The sequence below is a fragment of the Perca flavescens genome, chromosome 23 (assembly GCF_004354835.1).
Source record: "Perca flavescens isolate YP-PL-M2 chromosome 23, PFLA_1.0, whole genome shotgun sequence".
Taxonomy (NCBI): Eukaryota; Metazoa; Chordata; class Actinopteri; order Perciformes; family Percidae; genus Perca; species Perca flavescens.
Genome location: NC_041353.1, coordinates 22,114,891 through 22,142,755, shown reverse-complemented (window position 1 = coordinate 22,142,755; position 27,865 = coordinate 22,114,891). Strand labels below are relative to the sequence as shown.

The following is a 27,865-nucleotide window of genomic DNA, read 5'->3' as shown; positions in this document are numbered from 1 at the left end:
AAAAAAAAAAAAAAAAGGTTAGAACTGCACCTTTGCTGGGCATAGACTTAATATATTCTTTGAAGCATGGGGATTGTGGTTATGTTGTTACTGACTGTCCTGGACTCGGGAGTGTGTTCAGTCTCACTGCCAGAAATCACTGATGGGAAGTTCATTGATGAATGTGTGAGGGAACACAACGAGGCCCGGTCATCTGTCAGTCCGTCTGCAAGTGACATGCTGTACATGGTAGGCATGATGCACACTTTTTTTTTTCTCCTCACTCTCTCTCTCTCTCTCTCTCACTATCACTAACAAATGACAGAAGTGCAGTGGTAAAGTGACTACACAAACACAACGGGTCGACAAAAACATCTCAACAGTCTAATGGGCACGGGTCTAAAACTGAAGTTACATTGTTGTCATGCTCGGAGTAAAAGAAAAATTGTTTATCATGACGTGGTTATTTTGTCAGTCCTCTGTTGGTTTAAAAATGGTACAGTAGTGCTCGAGACTGCAGGTTGAAGGAAATACATGTTAATGTATACTATGGGGGATGAAGTAAATCCCAAATCTTTTGCCTAAGGTTCAATTTATGAACATTCCCACATGAATTTACCACATACTAGACTAATAGGAAACATCTTACAAATGCAGAGGAAACGTAGAGCCAGAGACTCTGAAATAGGGGGAGCTATCTTAGCTTAGTTGTATTGCAACATTAAGTTTAATTCAACCCTCCTGTTGGGTATAAACTACTCCAAAAAAGCAGCTGGATTTTTAGACAGTTGTGGCACAGGAATCAATGGTACACATCTTTTGACTAAACTGTATGAATTTATTGTCCCGTTAGTGTCTGAGCTAATAGGCTACTAGCTTAATGTATTCTTTATTTATTTAAATTGTGGACAATCCTGAGAACAAAATACCAGGGGGCCTTAATGGCACAATACAGAGAAAATATAAAAAGGCTCCGAGAGCTATTGTGACAGACAAGGCCATAATGGAGGTGAATTATTTTTTGTTAACACACTGCTGTTCAACTTTCTTTCCCTACGAATTCCATTTACCGCCATTATATTGGAGAATTGTTTTTTGTGAACTTGTATTTATTGTTCTATTGCATCAGATATATACAATGAAAACTCAAACATAATAACAATACAACACAATACTGTATTGAAAAAAAAAACTGGACAAATACAAGGAAGAAGTGAGATTTTATAAAAGTTTTTGGATAAACCAGCTCTTTAAAACGTAATCTAAGAAGAAAAAGTCATTGTAGCGAACTGCTGCTTGATATTCTTTACCTCTGTTCATTCAGACATGGGATGACGGCTTGGCCATTACTGCAAGAGCATGGGCAAGGCACTGTGTGTTTGAACACAACACCTACCTCAAAGATGTCATGGTGCTGTGTGCACCCTACCTTCTCCTCTTTTGGAGAAAACAAGTATACATATTATTCCTAGGTGCCATAGAGCTCCTTTGTCCAAAAACCATTACAAACAGAAAAATGAGCCGCACCATTGAACTGGGAACAAACACTGCAGTTCATTTTCACTCAATCCCACTCACTAAAGCACTGGATTTGTATTAATCCACAGCTGAAAATAGGTCTCAACAAACGCACTATGTATTCCTGTTTGAGTAACATTTGCTAAAATCTGCAGTGACCAGCTAGCCTGGGTAAACCCTGACGAACTTCCGGCAAATTTGAGATTTGCTCTGCAAGTCAGTCTGGCGAAGAGCCCATTCATTCCCAATGTTCACAAAATTGAGGCACCAATCACAACTGCTGAGGCGGGCTTTACACCAATCACAACCGCTGAGGCGGGCTTTACACCAATCACAACCGCTGAGGCGGGCTTTACGTGACGAGGATAGCGCAGCGACGGCGAGCAGCTTTTTGTTTACATTCAACATGACGGCTACCGAAGCCGTGCTTCACGTGCTCAGCGAACTGCAGGTCAGTGTGACATATGCCGATTTCATGCCGGTCAACGCTACAATTAACATACACCATAAGTTATACGAGTTACAATTCTCAAAGACACACGCACACAGCACAGTCTCTTTTTCCTTTCTCTAAACTTTTCCGCCGTGTGTGGCGCGTACCCGCTCGCGGTGTGAAGCGCGTGTCCGCGCTATTCTCCCACATGTCGGGAACGTCGTGAATGAACCTGCAACATGTCAGCTGTTTGGGAATTCTTCAGCGCGTGTGCAGAAGATAACAAGTTTGCAATATGCAACACCTGCAAGGAGACAGTAGGGTTTGGAGGGACCACACCAAAAAACAAAATCACATATTTTTTTTTAGTGGATGTGAAAAGCGTCACCCGGATCATTGCTCTGATTGGTTGAAGGACTATCCAATGTGCCCAGAGGCATTTGAGTGGCATCCGTTGGTGACGCCCCTCTGGAAATGAATTGTCAATGAAGCTTTCCCTGACCCACTCTCAGTTACAGCTGAGAAGGGTCTGGTGTCAACCAGGCTAGTGACCAGCTGTTACAGGAAATATTATTATTATTATATATATATATATATATATATATATATATATATATATATATATATATATTTGGGTTTTAAGTATGAACTAATGTGCTCGGGGCTGAGAGCCACAGACAAGGTAGGGAAATGAGAAAGTGGAATAACACATTGTTGTTTTGGGGATTTGTCAACAACAAAACATAGAATATTGCCAGCCTTATTACTTTAGATCTCCATATCTTAAAGCAAACAATGTGACAGATATTCCTGCGTATTTCTATTTGAACATTTTAAGAAAAACAATATAAGAGGGGGTAGGTTCAGTACAAAATGACTTCAGAATGGACAGTTGCTAACTACAATACTGGTAATGACACTTTGATGGTGGTTCCTTGTGCAGGGGGAATGTGAACAGAAGGCGACCGTATGAACATCAAGGGGCAAGCTGCTTAACACCGGTTTATAACTACAAACTTAAGGAAGCCAAGACAAAAATCAAGAGCTTCATCATGCTATAAGCTTTGCTAGTGACAGAGAATTTAACAAGCCACTTTACAAAAACCTATGAAATGAATGAAAATGGTACAGTACAGTATATAAGCCAACAAATAAAGTTTAAAGCACGGATACAATCCAACTTTGCTTAAAAAGTAGTTGTGGTTCGAACATGGTGTTAGTGAAAAAGTGTGTTACACATTCCACATGATATATCAGTTTAACCCTTGTGTTGACTTTGGGTCAAATTGACCCGTTTTCAATTTTTGTTTTATATCAGAAATATGGGACATAGAAATAAGCGCTGAAAATGTGTAGAAGAAAGATTTTACAATTTAAAACGTTGAAAAAGCAAAAACAAACTGTGAAAAAAGGCGTCAAGGTTTTTCAAGGTTGACGGGAAGACAACACAAGGGTTAAGCTGTGCTAGGTATAAATACTGAAAGCACTCCGTTTGACTTCATGTTTTCAGGTTACAACTGGACCCCAGACTGGGACCCTGCTCTGGCCACCAGTGGCTCCAACTATGCGACAATTCTAATTGTCCGGCCCACTGCCCTCATCTTCACCTTCATCACAGCGTATGCAATCCACCACTTTTATCCCGATGTCTTCTGCTACGAATAGACCACCTGTGGTGACCTTAAGAACACAGACTTACTCAGGAAGTGCTACGATGAAGATGCAAGTTTTATTTAACCTTTCATTTTTTTTTTGTCTACAGGCAGCTTTTAAGTACTGAAAGATCTGCACATAAAGGTCAGAGGTCTAATCGAGTTAGCAACTAGGTGGGCAAAAAGAGACAGATATTTCCAGCTAACAGACTAGTGATACAAACAAGTAAATAGTCAGCCGTTAGCTAACATGTTCACCATATCAACTTTATGAGGCAATAACATGTCCTTGATAAACTGAAAGAAGTTAAAAAAATAAACCAATTGATTCTCCGAGAACGGCACTCCGAGAGCACCGACCTCCGCCAAGGCATGCCCCATCTCACAATGCATTGTGAATTTCTCCAGTCGGGAACTCATTATGCCGACACCACATGAATGCAGCACCTATTTTGTGATGTTAATTAAAGTGACAAATATTTTGTGTTCCCACTCTGTGATTTGGATCCGCTCCAAAATATAATGGGGTCTTACTTGCCAGTGATACACCCTTCCACTGAGTTTGGTGAAAATCGGGTCAGTAGTGCTTTCACAATCGTGTTGACAGACAAACCAAAAAATGGACAAACCCAACCGAAAACATAACCTCTTTGGAGGTAAAAATAGAATATCCAACACTGAACTTTATTATTACTTCCAAAGAAGTGCTTTAGATAGACTGGTCTTTAAATCTGACCACCAACGAGTGTGGACTTTGCTATAAACCTGTATCTAGAGATATTGTTAAGTCAAGCCACCCATACTTCACCTCTATATTAAGTTTGTTTCCATGATCAAAAAGAATTAATGCAAACCTACAGATATAAGATCCAGGGGCCTGTTTCACAAAAGCAGAATATATAAATCCAGGATAACTGATAAAGCGAGGCTTGACCTAGTCTAATCTGTGCATCCTGGCTTGGTGCGTTTCACAAAGGCCAAGCCAGGCTGAGGAGGAGCGACTTAATGCAAAGTGTACAGGTGTTCGTTTTTGCAAATGACAAGTTTCATTTAAGAGCAGTAGTTCATAAATGTATATTTTTAGACTATCATTTAGTCGGTCCGCTATTATCTGTTATGCTTTTGTCGCGTTTTTTTTTATTTTTTATAGAGGACGAGTTTCCTTCTCTACATATTATATGCCTTGCTCCCTGGTATATATGGACATAGAAAATAAAAACACTGAAGAAATTGCACTGTAAAATCTAGAAACTATAAAGATAATAAAGTGATAAATTCCATGCACACTATAAACATGAATGGAACAGAGTATATTCATCGGTTATTTCTCCCCAGGCAAAATATAAGGTCAAAAACCATTAACGTGTCCGCTCCCTGTTGTTACATGAATGTACAGTAGCCTACATCACTAGATGGTTACTGGTCCAGTGAACTAAGTCTGTAATTTGGGAGGATTGTACAGTTAGGATATGTTCTTAAAATTGTACAATCCTCCCAAATTATAGTCCCAGTTTACTGGACAACACAAATTGTGTGCTTAGAATGCCAAATACAATGCACATGGAAGCAGAACAAACATGATCCTTATTGTTAAAGAATAAAAAAAGAAATTATAAACTAAAATAATTTAAAGGTGCATTGGGGAACTATAGAAATGTACAGCATTGTATGTATTGCCCTTAGTAACAGACTTCATTTAAAACTCATTTGAAATGTTATTAGCCTTTTCTAATTATCTCAACAACTGCCATAATATATTCATCAAACTTCTAACAACAATATGAACAGCAGTCTTCATACAGCAATATAACAGTAACAATGACAAATTTATAATTATAAAAAAAAAATAATGGTCACAACTTTAAATAATAAATGAACAGCAATATGCACCGGTTGTATTTTAATCCAGGCTGATAACAAAAGGGTAAACCCACTGCCGAGTGAACAGAAAAGGTTCCAGGATTAAATAAATCCTGGCTGTTAGCCTGGTCAGGACCAGGCTAGCTGCACAGAATAAATCTCGATGGTGATTTATGTGCCTCTGCTTTCGTGAAACCGAGTCAAGGCTAAATTCATCCAGGATAACCTGGAAATCCCGGCTTAATCCCTTATCTTGGTTTGGTGAAACAGGCCCCAGGTTGTTAAAAATCTTCCTTTAATTTGACATTTCCATCAGACTGGGTCGGCCTCCTCCTGGACACGCATTAGCCTTAAGGACAGAACAATATCTTTTGAAATGTATAAATACTGACCATACTGACTGAGAATTGGTCTCCAGACAGAAGATTGTACTAGGTATTATGAACAGGAAATACTCACAAAAAGAAAGTTCAATAAAAGCATCCATGAGTTTGTGATGGAATTCATTTTTGATCCAAGCACACACTGTATGTCTGGTGTCCCATCTTCCTGACAGAGTCCTTAATCTGTCCAATAGGACTGTCCAACAAATACCATATCATGGAGTACACATTACAACTATGACGGTCTAAGTCTGTGGTTAGCCTTTGTTTTTTGTTTTGCTCTTTTTCTTTTTGCCAGTGGTGCTGCTGTTGGGGGGACCTGGGTTCACTGGTGGAGCCCCCAGTTTCTTGGTTTTGGCTTTTTTCACTTTCTCCTTGATGGCTTCGATGTCCAGCTTGCCTTCTGTAGGAGCTGTGACAGAAATAAGGCCAACAAGGGCGGGACAGAGGTTAGCTGGACTTTTACAGTGAACAGGTATAGACACATTTGCTTTGTTCTCAGGTAAAGATTGTTTCCCTTATTTCTACCTTTTGTGGTTTTCTTCATTAAAGGCTTTTCTTTAGGAGGAATGAAAGCTTTGTTCCGCTCTTCCTGCTTCTTGGTCAGTGCCTCCGCTTGTTTCACCTGAGAAAGAGGAACAATGAGTCACATAATTGTCAGTTCTTAGAATATGATGCAACTCTTAACTATTTTAGGGTGAGTTTCTGCAGAATTTTAAAGAGACTCTCATGCTAATCTAGCTGCCTTTCAATGGAACTGTATTGAAGCAATAGAAGGACAGATGCTTTTAAAACAGCTGGACTTTATTACAGTAATATTACTCATGTGAACAGGCACAGCAGCCCAGCAAGAGATTAATCCACTCAGTACTCACTTTGATCTCTTCCATCTTCTCTTTTTTCACGCAGGAAGAATTCTCCTGTGGCCAGCTCCTTGTCAACCTACAAAGATAATCCACAGAGAATCAAAATAAAATACATCTCATTCTAAAGAAGTCTCAATGTGCATATTAGTCTCAATAACAGGGTCCCACAAAGGAGAAACAATCCTGTTTCTGTTGTTAGTTTACATTAACATTATTTATCAGAAAGACCTTTAAAATAGCTGCCTTTAGCCTAGTTTTATTATAATTAGGGTTGGGTACTGAAACCCGGTGCTAATATGGCACCGGTGCCTAAACGATATCTATGGGACCAAATAGTAGGGCTGTGCAATTAATTGATTTTCAATCATGATTATGATTTCTGCTCTTAACAATCCCAAAAACAGAGTAATCGAGAAAAACGATTATTTTGCAAATTACATTTTGCAAGTCAACTCTCATTTTGTCCTGTGTTTTGAATGGAGAAAAAAAAAGCTCAAAACGGGAAAAGTTTTAGAGGGAAATTTCGTTTGTCAGTGTTTTAAGCCCCCAACGTCTCCTTCCAGGCAGCGCTGCCTTATGGTTAGGGTTAGGTGCCTTGAAGTCAACGGTCACAGCGCCACCTTGAAGTCGATGACGCAATGGTTATGGTTAAGGTTAGGGTTAGGTGCCTTGAAGTCAACGGTCGCAGCGCTGCCTGGAAGGAGACGTTGGGGGCTTAAAACACCATTGAGGTGTTTTCACTGTTGATTTGTTTAACAGTTTCACTGATAAACAAAACAGTGAAAATAACGTCTTTCCAAAATTCAATGAGTAATTGTGAAAATAATCGTGATTTCAATATTGACCAAAATAATTGCGATTATGATTCTTTCCATAATCGAGCAGCCCTACCAAATAGCAACGCGGCTATTGTTGCCAATTAAATGCCTTCTGCGCTTCTCTCTGGTGCTCTAAATCGGACATTCGAAGCAACAGAATCCTATAAAATCCATTTTTGAGTGTTTTGGCTTCTGGATTTGTTCTGTTGTCTGTCACCTGTCAGATGTGTTTACAGCAGTGTATTCTATTCATTGTATAGATGTATGACTTGGACGGAAATTAAAAACCTCCATTCTAGCATCTGTAACTCTGTGTCAGTAAGGCCTAGAATAACCCTGACACTTTTAAGAAAAACTTGAGCGTTTCCCTTACAATGATATCAGGCACACCCCAGAGTGTCAAAGTATATGGGAGCTGTACCTGTACTTTTAATTTGGGTATGACATTTAGACCAAAAAGCATGGATTTAAGCGTTTCTTCAGTCACTTCTTTCTACAACAGTAGAGAACCCTTTTGGAATTACGTAAGCACACAGTGTAATCTGAAAACTGCTGCCCTGATTAAAAAAAACAATGCAACTGATCTCAGCTGGTGTTCTGTCTGGAATGGAAATTTCTAAGTGACCCCAAACCTTTGACCGGTAGTGTACATCTGATCGTTTCTATGTTAACGGTTTGCCCATAGTAGTAGGAAAAAATATTTATGTAAAGAGATGTAGTAAAATAAAAAGTGCTCCCCCCACCTCCCCCCCCAAACGATACCCAACCCTAATTATAATATAAAACAATGATGTATGAGCAAGTGTGCCTACATGCAAAATGGTACATGTTATCTTCAGCAAAGTAAACTAATGTTACGGTGTTCTCCATAGACAAGATAAATGAAAATAAAATAAATGAGTTTATAAGCAAATGTCTGACCGTGCTCTCCGGCTGTGCTGGAGGGAACGGTGTGTACTCCTTCTTCACACTCTTCTTCTTGGGCTCCCTGCGCTTGGCCAGGTTCTTGTGGCAGAACTTGGGCAGGAAGCGTGCCCAGCTCTGCATCATCAGTGTGATGGTTCCAGTCGCCATAAAATATGGAATGGGGGCGGTGGTTGGTTTAAACGTAACAACAATTTGATATTTTGGTGATGTATGGTCATGTCATACATCCTGTCTGCACTAAAATGTTTCTATTACCAGTGTATACATTTATATAGTTTCCACCCATTCATTCAGGTGTGGTACAATGTAAATGGTCATTTATCAGTATTGACCATTGTGTTGACACAGCAAGAGCCCTAATTCTTTGATTTCTGCACTAATCATTTGCTGCAATAAGCTACAGACAAAGCTACAGTTGATACTAACATCACTTCCTGAATGCATTTCATAAAAAGCTGTATTTTAATTTGAAGGCAGCTGTAGGCATTTATTGTGGAAGAACCACAGGAAATGCTGGGAATGCTAGTGACATTAGCTCAGCTTAGCTTTTAGTATTTCATGCTAGGAACACGATGAGAAGCGTTGCATGTATGCAACGAATGGTTATTACATCTCAAGTCATGATGAAAGTTCACTGCAGAAAACAACTTTGGTTTTTGCCATTGAATAAAGAGATGAAGATGAATCCACACATGTGAAGTGGTTAGATGTAGGCCAGAAGTGTATGGGAAAACCTTGAGCTTGTGATGGCATCTAATAAAGACGAGCAACATCTTAGCATAGAGCGAAACAGCGTGTCTGCAGAAAGGCTCTCATCTCAGCAGCTCAGCTGTTTGAACGGTGTTCACTCTGTTCCCAAGTATAGAAATCCCACATGAAAAACTCTGGCTATTACTTGTATTAAACAAGTTATTAGATTAGGATACATAAAAAATCTTTTTACCATTACACTTAGGTAGTCTATGAACTGAATGACTGCTGCAGAGCATCTGTGGCTCTTTCATGCCCTCAGCTCCAGGTTGTGCCAGCCTTGGCGTACAAACCCAGAGAGAATCATTTCAGTCAGGAGATCAAGAACAAGGATGGAAAGCATCTTCATTGGGCATGATTGCAGTCGGTCCAAACATTTCAATCTATCCAGTACTATTGTTTTTGAGCTGTGGCATGGCAGAAGGCTGCCTAAACAGCCACGTTTCTGTCAGCAGTTTGAACGTACCTTGATGTTGTAGATGGGATGAATGTTCTTCATTGTGTCCATCACCACTTTGTGTACCTGAACAATATAAATAAATAAATAAAAAGACATTGAAAAAATGCTTCTACATTTTCTTTCTTTGTGTAAAATTATATTCTAATTTGATAATTACAGAGAAGAATGTAATACTTAAATAAATAAGAAATAGATACTTAAAACTCAAATCAATATTATGAAATGTTATTCCATCCCCCTAACCCTAACACTAACATTCACGTACCCGTAGGCCTGTCATGATAAAAAATGTTGCTGGACGATAAATTGTCCCAGAAATTATTGCGATAAACGATAATATTGTCGTTCTTAGACCATTTTCATCTAATATAATGATACTACTACTAACCTTGAAAACGGTTTTAAAACAGTAACGTTAAAACAGTAAAGTTAATACAGCGTGTTGGAGGAATACAGCGTTCTTCTGCAACGGGAGTCAGAGGGACCGTCACTGCAGTGTTCGCTAACATTAGCTTCCTGTCTCATCTGGGGTCTGATAAACAGTCAATTCATCAAATTCAGTGTCCACAACGCTATTTTCCAATAAACTGTATCGCTAGCTGTCATATTTCAAAGGACCCACGTGAGTGCGGATTTCATGTCGCGGCTTTCGTCGCTGTTTGTCACTTTGCCTAAGATTGAGTGTACTTGTGTGTGTTGTTTATTTGGTTGCCATGACTTTGCGAGTGATGACATCCTGTCACTGTTCCAGTTGCTCACCCTAAAGGGGTGAGAGAGCGGATGACGGTTCACTTGAGTTCAGTAGAGCACACGGCTCTGCAGAGTCGTGTAATTACGACTATGACTTTTCATAAACAGCTGAAGGAGCGGCGGTGCGCGGTGTACATAGCGGAAACCCTGTTGTGTGTCTGCCCCTATTTCTGATACCGTGGCGGCAGAGGAAAACAATCAAGCATGCAAATGGAAATTATTGCGGCCGGAAAAATTATCGAGCTCATTTTTATTCATCATGCGATTAATTGATTATCTATTGACTATCGTGACAGGCTTACATACCCGCCCGCCTCTCTTAAGATAGAAAGTACGTCCAAAGCTCGCCCGTCAAAGCAGGTTGCGGTGGTGTGCGGCAAACCCGCTTTGATGGACAAGCTTTGGACGTACAAGCCTTGGACGTACTTTGCAGAGGGACCAGCGCGATTGGAGCTCAGCACGACACAACTGGTAAAGGAAATGCAAATCAGCAAGACATGTTTTCGGCTCAGCACGGCCAAAAGTGCCAAGACATTTTCTATTAGCTGTTGTGTCACAGTTGTCAGTTTCTCCACCGTTGATATTTAACAGTAGACTCCTGTGAACAGACAGAGGCTCTGTGAAGTTCTCACCTCCTTCAGACCGTTGAAGGGCCCCAGGGCCGACACCGTGTTGCCCTGCACCATCACGTAGCAGTTGGTCAACAACTCCAATGCCTGGAGAAAAGGGACAGGAAAGCAACGTAAAGCATGTAACTCATGACTTTAAAAGAACAAATCTGGTAACAGTAAGAACGACACAAACACACATGTGGCTTGTTAGAATCAAAGCTGCCACTTAGTGACATTTATCTCCAACTGCAACCATGGACACAGACCAAGTCCAGTGAGCATACTCGGTAAGCAACACAACACTCAGACTTTACCCTCCTCATATTACACAGGTTTACAATTTAAAGTGCCCATATTATGAAAAAAACACTTTTTCTGGGATTTGGGGTGTTCTTTTGTGTCTCTGGTGCTTCCACACACATACAAACTTTGAAAAAAATCCATCCATGCTGTTTTGAGTGAGATCTGGTTTCTGAATGTGTCCTGCCTTCAGTCTCCTAGTGAGCTGTTCAAAATCGGCTCGGACTGTGACGTCACAGTCCGAAATGAGCTGGCTAACCGCAACCGTTAGCTCGTAGCGTTAGCGTTAGCATGCTAATGCTAATGCTAATGCTAACGCTAGCATGCTACGTCGTTCTCAATAGCAAAGCACTGCTACAACACACACAAGTTCACCATAATCTACAAAAGAACTACTTACATGTGTGCCCTCATTTAGAAGTCTCCCAGCTAATCCTGCCTTGTAACTGACCAAAGTTGGAGAAACAGGCTCTCTTTTACTGTCTCTAGAGTAAGCTAGCTGACATGTTCTACATCTGAGCTACTGAGCATGTGCGAGTGCAATCAAAGATAGTACAGAAGAAGAAGAAGAAAAGAGGTCTCACTCTGTAGCTAAAACAGAAACCAGGTGAAAAGAGGATCTGCAGCAGTGAGAGAGAGCTGTGCAGTACAACAAAAATATGGTGTTTTTTGAAAATGAAACCATGTAAACCTATTCTGGTACAACCTTAAAATACAGTTATGAACCTGAAAATGAGCATAATATGGGCGCTTTAAGAGTTTTAGAGTATGGTATTCAACCTAATACCACCCCCCAGTCAAAATTCTCAACGTACAGTATGTCAGAGTAACTGATCATCTGGTTCTAATCACAAGAGACATCTATTTGTAAATATGTTTGAGCAGTGAGCCAATGCAAAAGGTTTTTAAGAATCAAACCCTTCTTTGGCATGTCCACTGTGCCAACTGTCAACCAGTGTTGACAGTTAAAAGCACCACGGAGTTTCATTTATTCCAAGTCTGTTATTGGTTCCATGGATGCTTGCTATTAACTAAATCCTGCATTAAACTGCATTTTCACTGCCATGAGCCTTGTTATGAGAGTAAGTTACTTGAGGTAGGAGTCAAACATTTTAACAATCACCATCGATGAAAAAAAAAAAAGTAGTATCTCCGAGATAAGTGCTGCTTCCCAGCAGGTATGAGATGTGATGGATGAAAGCTGGACATTGTTGTGGGACTCACTTTTAGAGTGGAGCCCTTGGGGCCAATCAGCCGCTGTCGTCGCTTCACAAACCGCTCCCTGTTCCTCACCAGGGTCCCGATTTTGATGATGTCACACGCCATGTCATCCTGTAATATCCGCACCTCCTGGAAGCGAAAAACAGTATGAACAGGGAAACAAAACAACCTAATAATCAGAACTCTGCATCAGCTCCGCTGTTGCGTTGGTATTGCCTTTACCAAGCATCACACGTTTCTAAAAGCAACAAAAAACAAAAACAAAGAAAACACCTTCAGAAACTAAATCTACACACAGTGGGGAGAACAAGTATTTGATACACTGCCGATTTTTCAGGTTTTCCCCACTTACAAAGCATGTAGAAGTCTGTCTTTTTTATCATAGGTACTCTTCAACTGTGAGTGACAGAATCTAAAACAAAAATCCAGAAAAATCACATTGTATGATTTTTAAGCAAACTGTATATATATATATATATATATATATATATATATATATATATATATATATATATACATACATACATACATACATACATACATACACACACACATACATACATATATACACACACACACACACACACACACACATATATATATAAATATAAACAATACAAAACATTTAAGAATGATGCCGATGAGGCATCATTTATAAAACATATACAGGCTTTGAGTCCAATGTTTCCAAAAGCAAGATGTGTACCTTGTGTCACTCTTAGAAACATCAACTATGGACACAATGATCATATTCTTAGACCCTGTCAGTCTGCACATGAATCTATACATACAATTTCTTAAAACAACGTTAAAAGTGGGCACATTGTTAGACACAAACATTTCACTGGCACTACTCCACCTAGGAATTTTAAGCACAATTCTCAGTGCATCATTGTAAGCCACTTGGCACTTGTAAGTTTTTTTTTTGGGCTCACTAAAATTACACCACAGGTGGGCAGTATACAGTGGAGTGCAATAGGTTTTGAAGAGTGAGATTTTAACATCAGGCGTGCACATGTGGAATTTGCATGCCAGAATATTTGCCTGCCCATAAGGTTTTCCACACTGACGCTGCACATCATCACCGTCACAAAGGTCATCTCTTATCACATGTCCCAGATATTTAACTTTCTTTACAACCTCTAGTGGTTCACCTGCCAATGAGAAAGACTATCCCCCAAGTGGTTCACCTCCCAAGTGATAGAGACTATCCCCCACTTAGCAGCCAGTTCTACAGCCCTTTAACTCCCTATATAAATCATCCATGTACAGATTGAATAGCAGCGGAGACAGAATTCCACCCTGCCGCACTCCATTGGAGACACAGAAGGGGGCTGACAAACTCATCCCCCACCTGACTTGCATTGTTTGGTGAGAGTACCAGAACTGCAGTATCCTGATTAAGTAAGAGGGGACACCACACTCATATAGTTTACCAAACAGTTTCCCATGATCGATACGATCAAAAGCCTTTGACGCATCCAGGAAACACATGACGACTGTGCTATTGCGTGATCTGTACCTATGGACAATTTCTTTAAGTGCATAAATACACAGATCAGTTCCATGCTTGTTCTTAAAACCAAACTGATTGTCTGTTGACGCTATGTATTCTGCAAGCCTATCCATAAGGATCCCCTCTAGCACCTTAGATAGTATACTTGCAGTTGTCTTATTTTTAACTACAGGTACTAGCAAGACAGATAACATGGATCCAGGAAGTATGCCATGCTTCATTAACCCAGAAAAGCATAGAGCAAGTAAAACTGAAATACTTTGACCAGCGTATTTCAGATGTTCTGCTGTTATTCTATCCCGCCCACAGGCTTTGTTCATTTTAAGTTTGTCAATAGCATAACATACTTCCTCCGGCCTGATGACTACACCATCACTGTGAGGTATCTCTCCTATGTTAAACACATCACTATTCACACAGTTAAAAATGTTCTCATAGTGTCTCCTCCATAGCTCTGCAATGTTTTCTGGTTCAGTAATGCCATCAATACTAGAAGGCAGTGGCATTTTGCTGTTGTTAACCACTTTCTCCTCCTTCCAGAACTCAAACATTATTAGTTTGTAACTTTCTCGCCATAGAGTTTACCCTCATAGTCTGCTCATTTCTTTTTATAAAACGCACAGCATATTTGAACCTAGCATTAGACCGTACCTTATGCTCACAGACTGGGCCATGCCTAGGTTTGCCTGATAAGACCCATCTTCTAAATGAATCTCTTGCCTCCATATGAACATCATGGACATAGTCATTCCACCCTGGTCTTACAATATGTTGTTTCACCACTTTACTTCTTAGTGGTTCACTTCCATCAACTAAACAGTTCACAATTCTATCATACATTGCACATAGGTCACTATTGTGACCATTCTTACAGCTGCTATCCACACACATAATTGCATCAACAGGTAACTCAATATTTCTCAAGTGCACAACTTGTAATATTGCAGGTCATCTTCTTTGAGCCTTGTCCAGTCCAGTATCTCACCTGGTTTATGGCTGTCACTACAAAAAAGCTCAGGTAGACCCTTAATATTTATGGACATAGAGACAGGAATATGGTCTGCTGTGGCCAGACCATATAGGATCTCAGCCTCCTTTATACAATCATGTGCATCAGCTGTAGACATACAATGGTCCAACCAGGATGTAGTATGCCAAGCTTCACTCACATGTGTATAGCTATCAGCTGGCAGTAACTCCTTAGTGGACAAAATAACCTTGTAATCTTTGCAGAATTGTGTCAAGTGTTGACCAAAAAGTGAATTGGTATCTGATATATCAGTATTCAGATCCCCCAAGACAAATATGGATGTATATTCACCTTCCCTTATGTAAGACCCTATAGAAGAAAGCTTATTCAAGTACTCATTTTCATTTTTGTGACATTCATAGGGAGTGTATACATTTAAGATTATAAAAACATTCTTATTATGCACCACCTTAATTCCTATGCACCAGTCCACATCTAACCTGATCACAGTGAACAAAGGGTCAAGTTTCTAGTGCCAGAATATGGCCACACCACCTGGGATCCTGCCACACAGAATTCTGGTATTTAAGTCTGTCGTGGATTCCCCTGCCCCATGAAAATCATTATGCACAATGTTAAGTTTATTCAGATCTTGGATAACTAAAAAAAGTTTCTTGCAAACACACCACATCAGCATTCTCAAAGAGCTTGTCAATAACAGTGTGTTGGGCTCTCGCTCCAGCATCCTGGCCAAGCTGCAGACCACGGGAGTTATAAGACACAACTCTCATAGCAGTTTCTCTTTTTTTTTTAAACATGCATGGGACACCCTTGGCTCAGGCGCACTCATCTCTGTGTCAAGTGGTGCTTTAATACCAGCCCCTACCGCAGCCCTAGGCTTGCGATAGAAGCGCCTTACATAGGTCCCTTCTGGCCACAGCTGCTGCGCATACATCTCTGCTACTTCAGCTGTAACTTTGAAAGAGCTATAGCGAGTATACTTAGTGTCAATCCTCTGACAAGTCACATCTCTGGAAAGTTGTTCTTTTAAATAACTAGCCAGAGTCTCTGAGTCTAGGTCAGGAGCAAGCTTTGTCACAAACACACTCCCCAGCTTGGTTGTCACTGCATGTATGTTCTCCACTGCACCAGTTCCAACTATTCCATAGGTCTTCTTCTCTCTGGGAGGATTCATACTGGTCTTGTTCTGTACTGCAGCAGCAGATCGTTTTCCACATCGTTGCTTGCGCTTGCCATACTTTAATACACAGCTCCATGCAGGGGACATCACCACCTCAATCCCCCCGCCAGCTGTGTACTCAATGACGGGCAACGCCGAGGGTCCGGGTGCAGGCTCCCTGTGACTTGGTCCATGGAGCTGAGCCTCCTCACAGGCCATGGTTGTGGCAGCATTCCCCTTGCTGGCACTGGGTTGCTCAATCACACTCAGTCGTTTGCTAATGTCTGTAGTTATTCCACGAAGGTTCTCACATTCAGTCGACTGCTTACTCACAGTATTTTTCATGGAGGCCAACTCCACACTTAGGCAATCAATCATACTAACCAGACAAGAGACATCGAGTCTATTAAAAGTCACTGATGGTAAATCATCCAAGTGATAGGACACAAAGCGAGGAGCATTCTCACCAACCTCAACCTCACAAGTTACAGTTCTGGAAACGTTTACACTAAAAATAATACTAATAACATAACGTTAATCTAAAATGTTACGTTCCTGAACTCAAAACGAAGCCAAAGAGGGTAAAGTTTTAAAATTTAAATAAAAGAAGCAGCAAATGTTTGCAACACACGACAGCTCACTTGTTAGCTTAAAGCTAACGTTATTTCATGCGTGCATTGCAAATGACTGATGTAGCGATAAACAGGCCAATTAGACGAGAAAATTCAGATCCGCTTTACAGTGAATGGGTAGCTAATTGTAAAATAATGGCGTCTAACTCGGCAGCATCCATTACATACCTAGGCTTTAAGTGTTTTGGATTTTTTCCCGCTTGTGCTTCACTCACGCCGTCTCCCGTCGTAGACTGTCGTGGAGGACGGGAGGACAATAGTGGAGGATGCGGACGCCATTGTTGTTGGAGGAAACCGACTTCTTCTTCTCCTTTATGGTTTATTGGCGGTTGGCAAACCAACTTAAAAGGTACATTACCGCTACCAACTGGACTGGAGTGTGAACGAGAGATAAATGCAGGAGATAAAAAATAAAAAAAATCCTCTTTACCAAATCAATTTTTCTTAGAATCTTTATAATACAGTGATGTACCTTGCCGGCTGGTGTCCCCAAAAGCGTTGACCATTAAAATGCTTTTTTAACATAATTCTGGACTACGCGCCATACTGGAAGAAGTTCTGACTTATTTTTCAGTTCCTTTTTATTTACAAATGCCACATTGCGGCCTCTTATCCACAAAGCCCCATCGTCCGCATACAAAGACCTTCCCACACCTTGATCAACATGACAAAATATATTGTTTATCATAATGTTGAAAAGCAATGGACTACAAACCCTTCCTTGTGGGGTACCATTCTCCACCTCAAACATTGGAGTATTCTGCACCTACTCTAACTTGTATTTTTCTCTCACATAAAAAATTTAAAACCCAATTATATGCTCTACCACCAATTCCCAAGGATTTCAACTTAATAAGCTTCTTTCCAGAGCACATCATATGCCTTTTCCACATCAAAGAATACAGCAATCACTACTTCCTTATAGGTCTGTGCTTTCCTAATTTCTGATTCCAAGCACAACACTGAATCCATTGTATTTCAACCTTTATGGAACCCACTTTGATATGGAGAAAAAAGAGCTTTACTTTCTAGGAAATATGTTAACCTCTCAGTAACCATTCTTTCCATGATTTTACATAAATGTGACGTTAAGGCAATAGGTCTATAACTAGATGGATCTGATGGGTCTTTCCCTGGTTTTAGAATAGGCACTATTATCGCCTGTTTCCACACTGATGGAAGTTGACTGATTTCCCAAACACTGTTAAAAAGTTTTAACACTTTGTCTAGTGAGTTCTCTGTCAAATGTTCCAACATTTTATAACACACACCATCTTTCCCAGGAGTGGTTTGACAAGCACCAAAAACTTAACATTAACATGAACTTAAACATACTAAAAGGCAAATCTAATGGATCCCCTGACTCTTCTGCTGCATCCACTATTCTGGGATTCTCCATTAGTGTTCTGTTTCTACACTGCCTGGTCTCCTCTGAAAGATTATCTGAACTATGCACTGTCCTAAATGTTTGAGCAAAAAGCTCAGCCTTCTCCAAATGTTTGACAGCCATTTTGTCCCCACTAATCAAAACTGGAATTCTATAATTCCTACGGATCCCACCCATTCTCCTAATCATTCCTCAGACATCTGACAACTGTACTTCTCTTCCAATACTATTGCAGTACAGTCTCCAACATGAGCATTTTTTTGAGTCCTAATAGTTCTCCTTACTACAGCCAGGGACCTCCCCAGCAGGGAGTGGCTCTCAAAGCTGTTAGGTCTTCTAGACCTTCTACCTCTATGCTAAATAACAAACATGACTTAATTAATTCTTTAGCAACTAGGGTTGGGGTGAGGCATTTTCGGCTCAGCTTCAGTGTCACTTAGGCCACGTCCACACGTACCAAAACAATCTTTTTTTACCCGTCTTCCCTGGATTCGTTTCAAGAATAGTTGCTTTCAAACAAATCCATTTGTAAATGACTCAACACCCTACTTCATATGCCAGGCCTATAGAGAGCCGAAGTCACGCCCTTCTACTTCCGGCCAATGGGATCTATCTTTTGAAAAAGTATGAACTAGAGTCAATGGAGAAATAATAATAATTTTTTGATCCCGTTTGAATTGAGCCATGGATTCCAAATATGATGTTTGTCAATTTAAAACATTATTTTTCAACCGAAGAAAGTCTCAGTTTATTGTTTATTGTTGTTGGACTGTGAAAATACGTAATTAGAAAGACTACAAACTTCATGGATGACGTCTCGCTGAAGCTACGATGTCTCTGTGTATCGTACCGGGATGTAACGTTACTCAAATGAGCAGAGGATCTCGCTAGTTCTTTTGCTTATCTGCTGAGAACACTTGACTGGATAAAACACAGCAGTTAAGATAACGTTAATGTGTTGTGGTAGCTAGCAAGCCGAGCATCAAGCTAGGTGAGGTAGGTTGTATGAGACAGGAGATGTAGTTCACTGAGCGGTTTCACACAAAACTAAGTGGTACTATGACAAACCTACGGCTAACTGAGACTTTCTTCGGTTGAAAAATTATCTTTTAAATTGACGAACATTATATTTGTAATCTATGGCTCAATTTAAATGGGATAAAAAAATGATTTGCTTCTCCCCGTTCACTACTGTTCATATTTATTCTGAGTTTAGGTCCCATGAGGTCCACCGGAAGGGGCAGGTCTTCGGCTCTCTATAGGCGGCGCTGTTTCTGCTACAGAAATTCACCAAAAAACGGAGAAGAAGTGCACAGTCACTTCCACTTCCCATCATAACATGACTACCTAGACTAACGTTCTGTTAATATATCCATGGACTATAATAACTTTCACCACTGCTGATTTTATAAAGGCCGCCGCAAGAAAACATGTCTTTGTTTACATTGTATAATATGCTGTTGGATTGCTTTTTATTGTGCAATTCTGTCTGCCATCGGACATGATTGAAATTGCAAAAACTGAAAAAGCTATCAAAGCAATAACTCCCAAATACCTTACTGACCGTGATCATCTTAAAAGATTTTAAAAGTTTTCATTTTTACTCAAAATAACAGCTGGGTAAGTTGTCAGAGGATGTCTAAGACATATTAGAGGTGGTTTTTATGTCACTATATTCAGAAATGAGAAAGGTATTGAAATGATAACCTTTAAGAATGCATTTTTTACTGTAAACCCAGATATAGTTGTAATTAAACTTTTTAGTGGTCAATCTTTATTCTTTTAATGTTTTGTTAAAAATGATATTCATTACTAAATCACATTCGTTGTTTGTAATATTTAGCTTAACATCAAATACATTAGTCAAGTGCAATGCTCTGTATCTTAAATTTTTAAGCAATTGTATTTATTGTTAAAGTCAAACTATTACAAAGGAGGAGAAGCACCACATATAAACAAATGTATTCTTTAGAGGTCAAAAGTAACCTAATGTTTTATAATAGTTGATGTGCATAGTTTAACATGCTTGTTTCATACATATATATATATATTTTTTTTTAAACCTGTCCTGCTCTGCAGCTTGGTATAAAGTATGAGGAGCTGAATACCTTGTTGTGCCAAACAGATTTTACTTTAACAAGAGAGTTTTAATATATTCCTTTGTCTGTTTTATTATTTATTTAGTTATGTTATGATTTGTCACTGGGCTGGACAGGGGGACAGAAATGGGGATGGGGGGCACGAACACCACACAAACAGACACCATAGAGAAGGGACCACACCTGCAAGAGAACGGGGAGGGAGACTTGGGGCGGATAAAGACAAACAAACAACAACAAAAAAATGACAAAGAGGCAGCCAGCCGAACAACAGCAATAAACAATTGATAGAAGAAAACAACTGAGGTAGAATGAAAAAGAGGAACAGTCAAGCAAAATAACCTTCTTTGTGTGTGTGGCTATATGTGTGTGTGTGTGTGCGTCTATGGGTGAGTGTATGTGTCTATGTGTCTATATGTATGGGTCAATGTGTGTGTGTGTGTGTGTGTCTGTATGTGCATAAGCCTGTCACAGAATGTAGTTAGTTAGTAAGAGCAGGACGTCACGACCGCGATGCACCGACCCCAGCAGCAGGCAGGCAGGAACCCCAATAGCCAGGGCCCCCCCTCGGCCCCAAAAAAACTAAGACCACATGCCCCGGGGACAGCCATGCCCTACCCCAAGCCTGCTCCCCCCGCAGAGAACCCCAACAGCGGGATGCAATAGCCTGCACTGCACAGCCCACAACAACACAGACGGCGCGCCACCCGAAACCCGCCCCGCAGCGCACCCAAAGCAACCGCAAAATAAATGAGAAACTTACTGAATTGATAACCTTTAAATATGCATTTTATATACAAGGTCAGTTATGCGGATGCTAAGGGATTTGCTAAAGACTTTTTCACAAAATAACAGCTGTATTTGTAAGAGGATGTCTGAGACCTGTTACAGGTGGTTTGATGTGATTATATTCATAAATGAGAAAACTATTGAATTGATAACCTTTAAATATGCATTTTATATACAATAGGTCACTGATGAGGATGCTAAGGGATTTACTAAAGACCTTTTCACATGAATGGGATGACAGAGATGTCTGAGACATATTACAGGTGGTTTGATGTCAATATATTCATTAATCCGAAAATGGTTTAAACTACCATTGTTATTGGTAACTATAGCCTACATCTTTATTTATTTTTACTAATTCACAAGTGTGAAATGTGTAATGGCTCTCCATCTCTTTAATGGAAGTGGTTTGAGATTTATATGTTGTAAAAAAAACATATTAAAAATGCGCTTTTAACTGCGTAAAAATAACTGTGAAACGTCTGTCTAAATTAGCTCTCCAACATACCCTGAAACGGAGTGAAATATAGGCTTCGACACGGACCTATTGAAGGTAACATCCATGAAAACCGATGAATGTCAAACATTAAACTAACTGCACAGCTGTGACGAGGATTCATGCTGTCAGTTGTCACCGCCCTAAAATGAATTACCTGGAAGTCAAACAAAGAGAGCAAACTGGAAGATTGAGTGCAGCGTAACACGAAGATTTAATCACAAGAACTCTCTGCTGAGGTAAGACGCATGATAAATAAAACTTAAAGTATATTTAAAGTTTCATTTTATAGACATCGTGAAAACTAAATGTTGCCAATAACCTTTCTAAGAAGACGTCCTCACAGGAGTCAGAACAAAAGGTTTTTATACGTCTTTTCTAAATGTTGTATAGACGTAAATTAATGACATGCTAAAGACATAATTGTTGGACATCTAAAGGCAGCCAGAATGAAAGTTGTAAAAGAAGACTGTTAAAGACCCATACTGACATTGAAATCCCAACTGTGCATCTTTGCAAGGATCCAACTTTAAAAGATCTTAACTTCAAAACAGTGGCAGTGAGTTAGTTCTCACTGAGAAAAACCCAGTTACTCATTGTTCATGTTTGTCATGTCATGAAACTGCAGATACACAGGCCATAGACCTAAATAAGATTTTAAAGAATATTGATTCAATATTCAATTGAATAACAATTTAATATACATCTATCTATATATCATATCAATATAATTGTAATAAACTGCTTAACATTTCCTGTAAACCAAACTGACCACTCCAAGAATACAACTATTTAAATCTCAAAATATATTTGTATTACCATTTTGTTCTGCTGGACCAAAACTTAACAGCCAGAACAGTAAAGTTATACATTAACACAATAACACAATAAAACTTAACAGCCAGAACGGTAAAGTTATACATTAACACAATAACACAATAAAACTTAACAGCCAGAACGGTAAAGTTATACATTAACACAATAACACAATAAAACTTAACAGCCAGAACGGTAAAGTTATACATTAACACAATAAAACTTAACAGCCAGAACGGTAAAGTTATACATTAACACAATAACACAATAAAACTTAACAGCCAGAACAGTAAAGTTATTAGTTATTATTTCAACTACATGTACCGTCCATTCTCTGCAGTTCATTGACAATTTTAACTTTTTCTGGGACCGCAGACATCTTTTTAAAGCAGATGGAACGATTATGGCCAAAATGATAATCACGATTATTTTGATCAATATTGACATCATGATTATTTGTTGATTTTAACCAAAACAAATTTTATTGTCACATAGGCTAATTATAACTGCTTTTACATCCATATTGTGCTACATTCCTGCTAATACATCCATATTGTGCTACATTCCTCCTTTATTGAAGGATATTGTGAAGGAGCATGATACAGGAAGTAGAAAGATGCTTCATTTAAATGATCCAATGGGCGAGATGCAGGAAATATCCAGATAAGTTTGAAATGAGCCAGTGAGAGAAGAGGTGTGTAACGTTAAGTTCAAGCATAAAAAGGGTTTCTTCCCCGTTTGAAACAGAGAAAGATAGGCTTTTCATTCTATACACCATGAATGTAAGTTTGAGTAACACTGATGCGTTTGAAATGAGGGACTGAGAAAGAATTAAAGTAAGCCTGTCATACAACTGTGAGAGCAGAACGTGTGTAAGGCAGGGTTGTAAAATAGGAATGTGTAAGGCTCCTCTTACAACAGGCCAACTAAGTAGCGTTAATAAGCGTGAATGGACCTAAGCCCAAAGGTCAATGCATCTCTGCGCACACACACACACACACACACACACACACACACACACACACACACACACACACACACACACACAGTTCATGTTGTCAGTACATGTTGATCGTATGTCTGTGCATGCTTAGCTCTAGTCCATATGTCTGGCCCTCCTGCGTCCTCCGCTGCTCTGTACTCATCAGGCTGTGCCTGCTTTGTTCTGGTCCGGGGATCAGTGTGCACTCCCCTTTTCCCAACACACAGCTTTTCCCCACGCCTCTTTTTTTCCCCACTACCGGAAATTGCGTTTTCAATTCAAATAAGCGAACAGTGAGATGTAAAAAAAAAAAAAAATAAATAAAACATTCCCTGTACCATAAATTTGGTACAACAGATCACACAAAATCACAAATGGAATTCAAACACATAACATTCATTGTGACTACTTTCTTTGAATTTTCAGTGATTTATTCAACTTAGTAAACTTTTTTTTTTGTTTACGGTCAAAATGACCGCCATAGAAATTAATGGGAAAGAGTATAATATTCATCCATACACACACTCCTACAACTTTCCTGTGCTTGTGTGCCATTATACACATGAAACACACGCACACAAACAGACAGTTCATGTTGTCAGTACATGTACATGTTGCCACTGCATGTGAACCACTAATGTTCGCATACACACATATGAATTTTAATTTGTGAATACAAAACTTATTTTGTATCATTCAAACGTCACCACATTGACTTAAAAGATTGTTTGTGTTTAATGTGGTGAAAGAGGCAAACATTAAAAATGTTGAAACCTTTTGTGATCAGTGTTAAAAAACAAAAAGTGTGCTTGCAACATTTTTTGTATTAATACAGCTTTTAAAATTATATTTAATTCTCCTCGATGTACGCAGTAGTTGTAAGAAAAGATTCAAATTGCAACCTGACCCAAAAATGTTTCTTTGTAAAACGCCAGCGTTAAAAGTAAGTAGTTCTAGTAAGTATAAGTTATATGACTTCACCGGATGCATTTATGTTTTAGAGACGTTGCGTTGTAATTCAGAATTAAAAGAATGTCGCCAAAATGTAAGTCTTACAGACAAGATATGGTATGTTTAACATTTACGAATACAAAACTTATTTTGTATCATTTTAATGTAACTAGCCTTTTTGTGTTTAATGTGGTGAAAGATGTCAATTTAAAAAAGATAAGTACTTCCTTAAGTATTTACGACCCCCGTAAAACTGAAAAAGAAAACAACAAAGTTGAATCTGTCAAGATTATGAAGGGGGCATACAAAGGCAAAGTTAGAGGTATGCAAGATAAAACCGGCGGGTAAAGATCTACACCGGGTAGAACATGTTAAGGACGACATGCGGGAAGAAGGTCAACATGGCGGCGACTCAACAACAGGAACGGGGTGCATGGGTCTCGAAGCTATAAGTAAGCAGATTGGCGACTTTAAATCGGAACTAAAGCAAGATCTAAACATGTTTAAAGAAGAAATTAAAAATGACATGAGAGAAGAATTCCACAAGTTCAAGTAAGACGTCAACCAACAGCTAGCGCAATACTTGCATGCTGTAAAGGAGCAAAAATGAAAAAATCAGTGAGATGGAGACCCAGATCAACTACACGGAAACATGGAGTATTGAAGCTAACACCACCACAAATTGAATGATTTGGACTCGAGAGCAGGGCGAAACAATCAGCGGATCCACGGTGTACCGGAGAGTGCGGAAGATGGGTCAGTGATAGCATTTCTTGAAAAACTGTTACGGACCGAACTGAGTGATGAGATGGATTTGCAGATATAGCGCGCCCACAGAGCCCTGGCGCCGAAACCTGGGTTTTTGTATAATTAATTTCCAGCAATCTTTTTTTCCCATGCCCCAACACTCTACCGGAGGCAGAGTGGCTGGTAGGATTTAAAAGTCTTGGTTTCATGCTGGCTGCTCACTTTTTTTTCTCACCCTTCAACAAAACCAGCTGTGGATTTTCTTTTTTAATTCTTTTGTTGAAAACAAGAGGAATTGTTTTTCAGCCATGTCTATCCACACATTTGAACAACAATCAGGATCATCTGATGTTGGAGAAGGTGAGACAGCTAGAGTAGGACCCACTACATTTGGTCTGTACACTAACCCCCGAAAAGAGTTATGGGGAGGTGGAGAGACTAATACTGGAACACTATTTGATCAGACCCTCCGTGCACAGGCCGCGTTTGCGTTATATCACCGCCAGCTCCGCGCCGACCGCGCTGAATGCAAGAAGCATGAAACAGCTTTGACGCTATAACGTTACGCGGTATGACGTACTGTAAAACATGCTTTGAACATGAACGCGTATTCAAAATACATCTCTACAATACTGTTTGTTATTTATTTCAGGTGCCACCTGAGGAGTTTTGGGATCTTTAATCAAATTTTTGGATGACCTTCTAAAATTAAGTGCAAAAAAGGGATGACCCTCCCCAACAATTTATTGATAAATTCTGTACTGGTTTGCACCTGGCAAAGATGTACAAATAGCCATTGTTTTTTTACAGCCATGACTTATGTGACTAAACCTCTGCATTCTCATCTTACACATCACACTCCTCTGTTATGGTGTGGTGGCCATTGCAGTAGACTTACTCACTAACATAGTTGTGGAAACACAATAAGCATGGAAACTAAATGCACACTTCCTGCATTACTGCATTACTGCATTACTTCAAATACTAAGTTACTCATCTAGTAAACTAATATTCACATGAAATAAAACAATAAAACATTGAGACGTAACATTCAAAAAACAACACTGGGAAATAACGAATTCAACACTGGTTGCTATGGACTTGTCACTAGGCTTCCTCAGTCATTGTATATTTTAGCATAGGTAAAGCTGCCGAAGCTGAACATTATCCAAAACTCCATTTCTCAGACGAGCATCAATTTGGGAGCTTGCATGCTACCAATCTTTCCTTCTCAAATGCCTTGAAAAGGCTGTCGTTTGTACAATTTCACAAATAATCACCGGGACCAAAAGGATATTTGAGTCAGTTATGGCCGAAGCCTGGAGACCTCCCGTCTCATGCATAATCTCCCGGCTGGTGCAGGCCGCAAGCTTCGACTTTTCAAAATAAAAGCTTGAGTCTGGTATGTTTTCGTATGGTGTTTTGGATGTTTTTTAACTAAACAGTACAGCAATCATTCAAATGAATACAATATTTTTTTCAGCAGATGTCTTAGTTACAACACAATAGAGCTAGCAAAGCAGTTTTGCGTTTATATGTGCGAGCGGGAAGTTGGCTGATTTATTCAGTTTGGGAAATCCCAAAGCTACAGCTCAAATTGTCTGGCTGACTAAACAGGGAGGGACCCATCTGCTAGCAATAGGGGCCGAGACTGAGGGAGCTACATGGAGCTACATGGATAAATATGCACCAAACAAGCCACTTTGAAATGTTGCTGTTTGCATGAATACAAAAGTTGGGTGACCCTCCCCCCTAGACTAAAGAAATTGGATGACCCTCCCATCAACAAAGAATAAAAAGACATGACCCTCCCCTATTTTCCTCCAGTGGTCCATTCCATAAATATCGAATGGTCCCTAACCTAAGTTGTATTGCCACAGTATGGTACCACGTCATGCTAGGCTACCGACAACCTGCTAACGTTAGCGGTCTATCAAGCCAAAAAAAAATTATATTGTTTCTTTGCCAACTTCAGGTGAAAACAAATTGACAGTGGCATCAATTGACATCGCCTAAAAACGGAAAAGTCCGGTTTGAGGCTGACTGGCGCCAACTAAGCTAACCTTAAAGCAACACTATGTAACATTTTTCTCGCTTCAGTCCCCCTACAGGTTGAAAGCGGAATTGTCCGTTAGATTACATTATGCAAGTTTGCCAGATTGGGTCGCCTCGGATCTGTAGTTCGAATGCACTGGACAATGTAATGTAATGGACAATTCCGCTTCCAACCTGTAAGGGGACCAAAGCAGGAAAAGTTACATAGTGTTGCTTTAAGTAATGCTAGCATTGACGCTATACAAGCAGCTAACTAGCTAACGTTAACATTTTACCTTGCTAGCTAGCACGTCCATTTGGAGGAAAAACATTTGAATGACTTAGCTGGACCAACTGCGACTAACGAAAAAGACTTTATGATAACATTTCGGGAATTGCTTACTATTAGTATTACCAATATTACAACATAAAGTCCTTGATGGGGACGGCAAGTGCAACACGAGGGAAAGTGCGAAACAGCCTTCCTTGGTGCGGAGCATGATGCAGACTGCAGCCACATATCCGCCCGCCACAGAACTGGAGAAAATTGTATTCCGAGCATGTTTGATCGATAAAAAAAATGTCAGTATCATGTTATAAATGTTTTGAAATTTGTTCAAAACAATGTCTTCCTGACACAGTCAATTTATATTTTGGACATTGAGCAGCTTCGGTTTACCAAAATATGTGAATTTCTGGACTCAAGGATTGTTCGAAATAATTTATTTGTTTGCTGGA

At 39.6% G+C, this 27,865-nt stretch overlaps 1 protein-coding gene and 1 pseudogene across 1 annotated transcript; one reads left to right on the top strand and one right to left on the bottom strand.

The window, feature by feature from the left end:
• Window positions 1-66: 66 nt before the first annotated feature.
• LOC114550538 (glioma pathogenesis-related protein 1-like) lies at window positions 67-3,957 on the top strand. The gene is given in 6 exon segments (XM_028571347.1): window positions 67-228; window positions 1,304-1,393; window positions 1,395-1,432; window positions 1,653-1,668; window positions 1,915-1,948; window positions 3,441-3,957. Coding segments are annotated over 6 exon segments (495 nt in total). The 3' UTR covers window positions 3,596-3,957.
• Window positions 3,958-5,689: 1,732 nt separating this feature from the next.
• Window positions 5,690-16,572, bottom strand: LOC114550537 (uncharacterized; annotated as a pseudogene).
• Between the last annotated feature and the right edge of the window lie 11,293 nt (window positions 16,573-27,865).